This window comes from Argentina silus (genome assembly GCF_951799395.1).
Source record: "Argentina silus genome assembly, chromosome: 17".
In the NCBI taxonomy this organism is placed as follows: domain Eukaryota; kingdom Metazoa; phylum Chordata; class Actinopteri; order Argentiniformes; family Argentinidae; genus Argentina; species Argentina silus.
Genome location: NC_139671.1, coordinates 832,078 through 839,577, shown reverse-complemented (window position 1 = coordinate 839,577; position 7,500 = coordinate 832,078). Strand labels below are relative to the sequence as shown.

General features: G+C 46.2%; 1 protein-coding gene across 1 annotated transcript in view; it reads right to left on the bottom strand.

Moving 5' to 3' along the window:
• Positions 1 to 7,500, bottom strand: part of lama2 (laminin, alpha 2) — a gene marked incomplete at its 5' end in the record, with an annotated part of 106,098 nt that overhangs the window by 72,051 nt on the left and 26,547 nt on the right. Inside the window, 6 exons of the mRNA XM_083688732.1 lie at positions 1 to 94; positions 2,684 to 2,844; positions 5,099 to 5,192; positions 5,315 to 5,493; positions 6,191 to 6,308; positions 7,049 to 7,138. The exon at positions 1 to 94 is cut by the window's left edge and continues 47 nt beyond it. Of these exons, the coding sequence (XP_083544858.1) occupies positions 1 to 94; positions 2,684 to 2,844; positions 5,099 to 5,192; positions 5,315 to 5,493; positions 6,191 to 6,308; positions 7,049 to 7,138 (736 nt within the window). The remainder of the gene's footprint in view (positions 95 to 2,683; positions 2,845 to 5,098; positions 5,193 to 5,314; positions 5,494 to 6,190; positions 6,309 to 7,048; positions 7,139 to 7,500) is intronic.

Here is a 7,500-nt window from a genome sequence, read left to right as displayed (position 1 = left end):
AACAGTAGCACTTCTCGCAGCCACGGAGATGGTCGCCGTGGAGATGGTAGAAACCCAGCTTGCAACGGTCGCAGTATTCCCCCTCGACGTTCTCCTGGAAGACACACACACACACACACACACACACACACACACACACACACACACACACACACACACACACACACACACACACACACACACACACACACACACACACACACACACACACACACACACACACACACACACACACACACACACACACACACACACACACACCAGCTGGTTGAGGGGGATGTGCTACCTGGGCAGTCAGGGACCGTGACAGCCCCACACCCCTGGGACACCCGTTCTCTCTCTGTAGAGTATTTAAAACTCTGCTACATTCATTAAAATAATAACTAGTGTAAACAAACACACACACACACACACACACACACACACACACACACACACAACACAGAAACAGATACCAGTGATGTTCCTTGTGATATTCTCCACAGATACGACCACAGAGAGAGGGACCCTTCACACACACACATGTTCAGTCACTGGTCGGTGAGGCTCGGATTACAGACAGATAGAGAACACACTCTTGGCAGGAACACCAGCGGGTCTGTGTGTGTGTGTGTGTGTGTGTGTGTGTGTGTGTGTGTGTGTGTGTGTGTGTGTGAGTGTGTGTGTGTGTGGTGCCATCTCCATCTCCGTCTCTGTCCTCTGTCAGCCTCTGCTACCCACCCTCTGAGGGACCTCGTTTGGCAGTGGCATTGGCCAGGGTTGGGTTTAGCTTGGCACATACATACAGCATGTCCAGTGAGGGTGGTGTGGTCGTAGCATAGCATAAACCGTAGCATAAACTGTTTTTGATACAGTTACCTTTAAAGCGCATTGTGTTGCGTCCGTGTATGACATGGGCTATATGAATAAAGTTTTATTGGATTTGATCAATGTCCACAGCGGCGTAGCATAGCAAATGCTGTCCACACTAGCATAGCATTTACCATACCGCTAGCACACTAGCATACAATTTGTCACAGCATACTAACGCATGGCTGATACACCACTTCCTTCAAGTCTATATGGAACAGTATGCTATGCTAATCCTAGTCTATATGGAACGGTATGCTATGTTATAATGGTAGCATTTATGGAACAATATGCTATGCAAATGCTAGAGTATATGGAACGGTGTGCTACGCTAATTCTAATGTGTGGGTATTGGAACGGTGTGCTACGCTAATGCTAATGTGTGGGTATTGGAACGGTGTGCTACGCTAATGCTAATGTGTGGGTATTGGAACGGTGTGCTACGCTAATGCTAATGTGTGGGTATTGGAGCGGAGCCCGAGTTGTTAGGTTGTCCTCCTCGTCAGCCATTAACCACCATCTCCATCCTGGCACCGAGCCACTCAGTCCTGAAATATAACTCCCTGTCATCTCCTAATACTACCCTCCTCTGCTGTTGGCTGGCTGCCTGCGCTGAGCTATAACTGTTGGTTGGCTGGCTGCTGAGGAAGGTTAAAACGGGGGTTGGATCCTAGAACACGGTTTCTGAGGGAGTATAATTGAATTGGAAAAAAAGGTTATTTTTTGTGTCTTCGTTAAAATCAATACCAGAGTGATAAAATGGGAAAAAAGACAACGAGGAGGAATGAATATGGGGCGTTTTACAAGATGTCTCCCAGTGAAACAGAATGAGGTATTTAACTGTGAGATCCAGGAAGTGTTTTGTATTCTCCTGAGAGAAGTTATTCTGCATGGGAGCTGATGATGTGTTTGTTAGAAACCAACTCTCTCTCTTTTCTCTCTCTCTCTCTCTCTCTCTCTCTCTCTCTCTCTCTCTCTCTCTCCCTCTCTTTTTCTGTAACTCTATCTCTCTAACTTCTCTCTCTCTCCCTCTCTCTCTTTCTCTCTCTAATTTTCTCTCTCCCTCTCCCTCTCCCTCTGTCTCTTTCTCTTTCTCTCTCTCTCTCTGCTCGCTTTGTCTCTCTCTCTCTCTCTCTCTCTCTCTCCCTCTCTCTGTCCCCCTTCTCTCTCTCTCTCTCTCCCTCTCTCTGTCCCCCTTCTCTCTCTCTCTCTCTCTCTCTCTCTCTCCCTCTCTCTGTCCCCCTTCTCTCTTCTCTTCACTCTCTCTCTCCTCCGAGTAGGGGAAAGTTTTCAGCATCGTCTGAGTCAGCGTGAGGAGTAGAGGGATGTATCTGTAACGCCTGACTGCTCTGCCACGCATCTCCTAACTTAGTAATGAGACGGACAGAGGTCAGAGTTCACCGCATGCTCCTTGACACCCTGCGCTCAGACGGACGCTCTAATTGGTCGGTGAAGGGGTGGATTGGCTGGACTGCTGACGTGCGGAGTACAGGAGTGAATGTGTGTGTGTGTGTGTGTGTGTGTGGTTTGTGAGTGTCGACACTACCAGCTGAACAACAAATGAGGAGCCATATTTGTAGCAATTACAGAGACGATGAGGAGACTATGAGCTGAGAGGCGTTACTGGGGAGGGCAGCTGACTGTGTGTGTGTGTGTGTGTGTGTGTGTGTGTGTGTGCGTGCGTGCGTGCATCTGCCTTTGTGTGTGTGTGTGTGTGTGTGTGCATCTGCCTTTGTGTGTGTGTGCTTGAGAGTGTGTGTGTGTGTGTGCTTGCGAGTGTGTGTGTGTGTGTGTGTGTGTGTGTGTGTGTGTGTGTGTGTGTGTGTGTGTGTACCTTGCAGATGCAGGGCAGTTGACAGGGGTCCATGTTGAGGCTGCCCTCCAGGCTACAGTCACAGCGGACACAGCTGGGGAACCCAGAGTAGCCAAACGCACACCTGTCACACCTGACCCCCCTGTAACCCTGCTTACAGTGGCACGACCCGGCTGTGAGCTCTGGAGGAGAGACACATGTCACTCATAATAAACACAGAGAGAGAGAGGGAGAGAGGGAGGGAGGGAGGGAGAGAGGGAGGGAGAGAGTTTTAGCATGTCTTAGCATGCTTATTGAATTGAATAGAATTGAGAGAAACAAAAAGCATATGGACACTCCATCTTCAGTAAAGAAAGTGAGAGGGAGGGATGGAGAGAGAGAGAGAGAAAGAGATAAAGAGAGAATAGTTGAGTTGTAGAGTAGTAGTTAGGTAGTTCAGTAGTTAGGTAGTTGAGTAGTTGAGTAGTAGTTAAATAGTTCATTAAGTGAGTAGTAGTTAGGTAGTTGTGTAGTTGAGTAGTAGTTAGGTAGTTCAGTAGTAGTTGTGTAGTTGAGTAGTAGTTAGGTAGTTCAGTAGTAGTTGTGTAGTTGAGTAGTAGTTAGGTAGTTGAGCAGTAGTTAGGTAGTTCAGTAGTAGTTAGGTAGTTGAGTAGTAGTTAGGTAGTTGAGTAGTAGTTAGGTAGTTGTGTAGTTCAGTAGTAGTTAGGTAGTTGAGTAGTAGTTAGGTAGTTGTGTCGTTCAGTAGTAGTTAGGTAGTTGAGTAGTTCAGTAGTAGTTAGGTAGTTCAGTAGTAGTTAGGTAGTTGAGTAGTTGAGTAGTAGTTAGGTAGTTGAGTGGTAGTTAGGTAGTTCAGTAGTAGTTGTGTAGTAGAGTAGTAGTTGTGTAGTTGAGTAGTAGTTAGGTAGTTGTGTAGTTGAGTAGTAGTTAGGTAGTTGAGTAGTAGTTAGGTAGTTGAGTAGTAGTTGTGTAGTTGAGTAGTAGTTAGGTAGTTGTGTAGTTGAGTAGTAGTTAGGTAGTTGAGTAGTAGTTGTGTAGTTGAGTAGTAGTTAGGTAGTTGAGTAGTAGTTAGGTAGTTGAGTAGTAGTTAGGTAGTTGTGTAGTTCAGTAGTAGTTAGGTAGTTGAGTAGTAGTTAGGTAGTTGAGTAGTAGTTAGGTAGTTGTGTAGTTGAGTAGTAGTTAGGTAGTTCAGTAGTTGAGTAGTAGTTAGGTAGTTGAGTAGTAGTTAGGTAGTTGTGTAGTTGAGTAGTAGTTAGGTAGTTCAGTAGTAGTTGTGTAGTTGAGTAGTAGTTAGGTAGTTGAGTAGTAGTTAGGTAGTTGTGTAGTTGAGTAGTAGTTAGGTAGTTCAGTAGTAGTTAGGTAGTTGTGTAGTTGAGTAGTATTTAGGTAGTTCAGTAGTAGTTAGGTAGTTCAGTAGTAGTTGTGTAGTTGAGTAGTAGTTAGGTAGTTGAGTAGTAGTTAGGTAGTTGAGTAGTAGTTAGGTAGTTGTGTAGTTGAGTAGTAGTTAGGTAGTTGAGTAGTAGTTGTGTAGTAGTTAGGTAGTTGTGTAGTAGTTAGGTAGTTGTGTAGTAGTTAGGTAGTTCAGTAGTAGTTAGGTAGTTGTGTAGTTGAGTAGTAGTTAGGTAGTTCAGTAGTAGTTGTGTAGAAGTTAGGTAGTTCAGTAGTAGTTGTGTAGTAGTTAGGTAGTTCAGTAGTAGTTAGGTAGTTGTGTAGTTGAGTAGTAGTGGTGTAGTTGAGTAGTAGTTGTGTAGTTGAGTAGTAGTTGTGTAGTTGAGTAGTAGTTAGGTAGTTGAGTAGTAGTTAGGTAGTTGTGTAGTTGAGTAGTAGTTAGGTAGTTGAGTAGTAGTTGTGTAGTAGTTAGGTAGTTGTGTAGTAGTTAGGTAGTTGTGTAGTTGAGTAGTAGTTAGGTAGTTGAGTAGTTGAGTAGTAGTTAGGTAGTTCAGTAGTAGTTAGGTAGTTGAGTAGTAGTTAGGTAGTTGTGTAGTTGAGTAGTAGTTAGGTAGTTGAGTAGTAGTTAGGTAGTTGAGTAGTATTTAGGTAGTTCAGTAGTAGTTAGGTAGTTGAGTAGTAGTTAGGTAGTTGTGTAGTTGAGTAGTAGTTAGGTAGTTGAGTAGTAGTTAGGTAGTTGAGTAGTAGTTAGGTAGTTGTGTAGTTGAGTAGTAGTTAGGTAGTTGAGTAGTTGAGTAGTAGTTAGGTAGTTCAGTAGTAGTTAGGTAGTTGAGTAGTAGTTAGGTAGTTGTGTAGTTGAGTAGTAGTTAGGTAGTTGAGTAGTAGTTAGGTAGTTGAGTAGTATTTAGGTAGTTCAGTAGTAGTTAGGTAGTTGAGTAGTAGTTAGGTAGTTGTGTAGTTGAGTAGTAGTTAGGTAGTTGAGTAGTAGTTAGGTAGTTGAGTAGTATTTAGGTAGTTCAGTAGTAGTTAGCTGGTAGCTGAGTATCGTACCTCCATGGCTCTGGTCAGGGACACACCCCTGGTCGACAGAACCAATAGGATCACAGGAACATGGCCGGCAGGGGTCCGCCTCCTCTGGATCCACCTGGAGAGAGAGAGAGAAATAACTTCTTCTCAATGACTCACCTGGCTAGCCAAATCTCTTCATTTCCTTAGTATTATCATAATCATTATCAAGCACTTCCTGGGTCAACAGGAAGTTCCTACCCCAGTAGGTCTGTAGTATCCGTGTTTACAGGTCTGACAGTTGACCCCGGCGGTGTTCCTGGTGCAGGCGACACACACCCCTCCTCCCACATACTGGCCCTGCATGTTCAGGCTCTGGCCCCTGTCAGCTACACTCTGGTCGAAGTAACACTCCTCAGACTTCCCATGGCAGTTACACTCTGTTAGACACACACACACACACACACACACACACACACACACACACACACACACACACACACACACACACACACACACACACACACACACACACACACACACACACACACACACACACACACACACACACACACACACACACACACACACACACACACACACACACACACACACCACAACACAGCTTCAGCAAACACAGAACTAAACTTGTGTTTACTTTGACAATATGCAGAAGGTAACAAACAATAATAAAACATGGTTTAACTTTGTTTACCAAGTCTCTCCAGAGTAATATGAAATAGACGCCAATAAAAGCAGATCAAAGCTGATCCAATAAGATAATAACAAAGCTTATGAAATACGTTCAAGGTGAACAATCTGACAGCAAATCAGGTTGTCTGATATTGTGTCTCTTTCACTCTGAGGCCTTACTCCCACAGGCTTTAGCTTAGCAGACTAACACATTCCTATGGAGTGCAAACGACCGAGGTTCGAAGTCATACTCAGTCTTAATCCCTCATAGACTTTAGCTCAGTGGGCTAATCCTGGGGTTTGAACCCCATCAGCCATAATCACTCATAGACTTTAGCTCAGTGGGCTAATCCCGGGGTTTGAAGTCATACTCAGCCATAATCCCCCATAGACTTTAGCTCAGTGGGCTAATCCCGGGGTTCGAACCCCGTCAGTCATACTCACTCTCACAGACGTGTCGTGTTGCGAAGGTTCCGGCCATCCACGGCTTCTGGTTGTAACCGGGGCAACAGCGGTCGCAGCTCTCGCCACAGGTGTTGTGTTCACACTCACAGCTGAACTTCTGATAGGAGAGCAAACCACGGGCGCCATGTTAGTGTGACATCATCACTGAGGGACTGGGGGTCAATGTAGTACAGGGGGTCAATGTGGGGGGTCAGATGACTAACCTTGGTCTGGGTGTTGGGGGGGTCAGATGACTAACCTTGGTCTGGGTGTTGGGGGGGTCAGATGACTAACCTTGGTCTGGGTGTTGGGGGGGTCAGATGACTAACCTTGGTCTGGGTGTTGAGGGGGGGGCAGGGGGGTCAGATGACTAACCTTGGTCTGGGTGTTGAGGGGGGGGGCAGGGGGGTCAGATGACTAACCTTGGTCTGGGTGTTGGGGGGGGGCAGGGGGGTCAGATGACTAACCTTGGTTTGGGGGTTGAGGGGGGGGCAGGGGGGTCAGATGACTAACCTTGGTTTGGGTGTTGAGGGGGGGGCAGGGGGGTCAGATGACTAACCTTGGTTTGGGTGTTGAGGGGGGGGCAGGGGGGTCAGATGACTAACCTTGGTCTGGGTGTTGAGGGGGCAGGGGGGTCAGATGACTAACCTTGGTCTGGGTGTTGAGGGGGCAGGGGGGTCAGATGACTAACCTTGGTCTGGGTGTTGGGGGGGTCAGATGACTAACCTTGGTCTGGGTGTTGAGGGGGGGGCAGGGGGGTCAGATGACTAACCTTGGTCTGGGTGTTGAGGGGGCAGGGGGTTCAGATGACTAACCTTGGTCTGGGTGTTGAGGGGGCAGGGGGTTCAGATGACTAACCTTGGTTTGGGTGTTGAGGGGGCAGGCCTTAGCGTGTCCATAGCAGATACACATGCCTCCCACAGAGATGTCCTTGATGGAGTAGTAATACTGGAGAAGAACATACAACATATGAATCACATTTAATACTGGAGAAGAACATACAACATATGAATCACATGTGAGTCGTAATACTGGAGGATAAACACAACATCATCACAACATCAAAAAAAGCACAACATCATAAAACTCTAACACAACATCTCATTTCTCAGCCTCCAGTCAGGGACGCTCCTGACAGCCTCTACTGTCATGTGATCTCTTGATCGTACGCGTTCAAAATGAACGCCGCAAACTTAAACACTTCTCTGATACTTGGCTGCTCGCGATAAAGACACATCAAACTGCGGTTAATTCGACTCCTTCATCAGCATTCAGCCTCTCTGTCTGCGTCTGAGAGCCAATTTAATCCT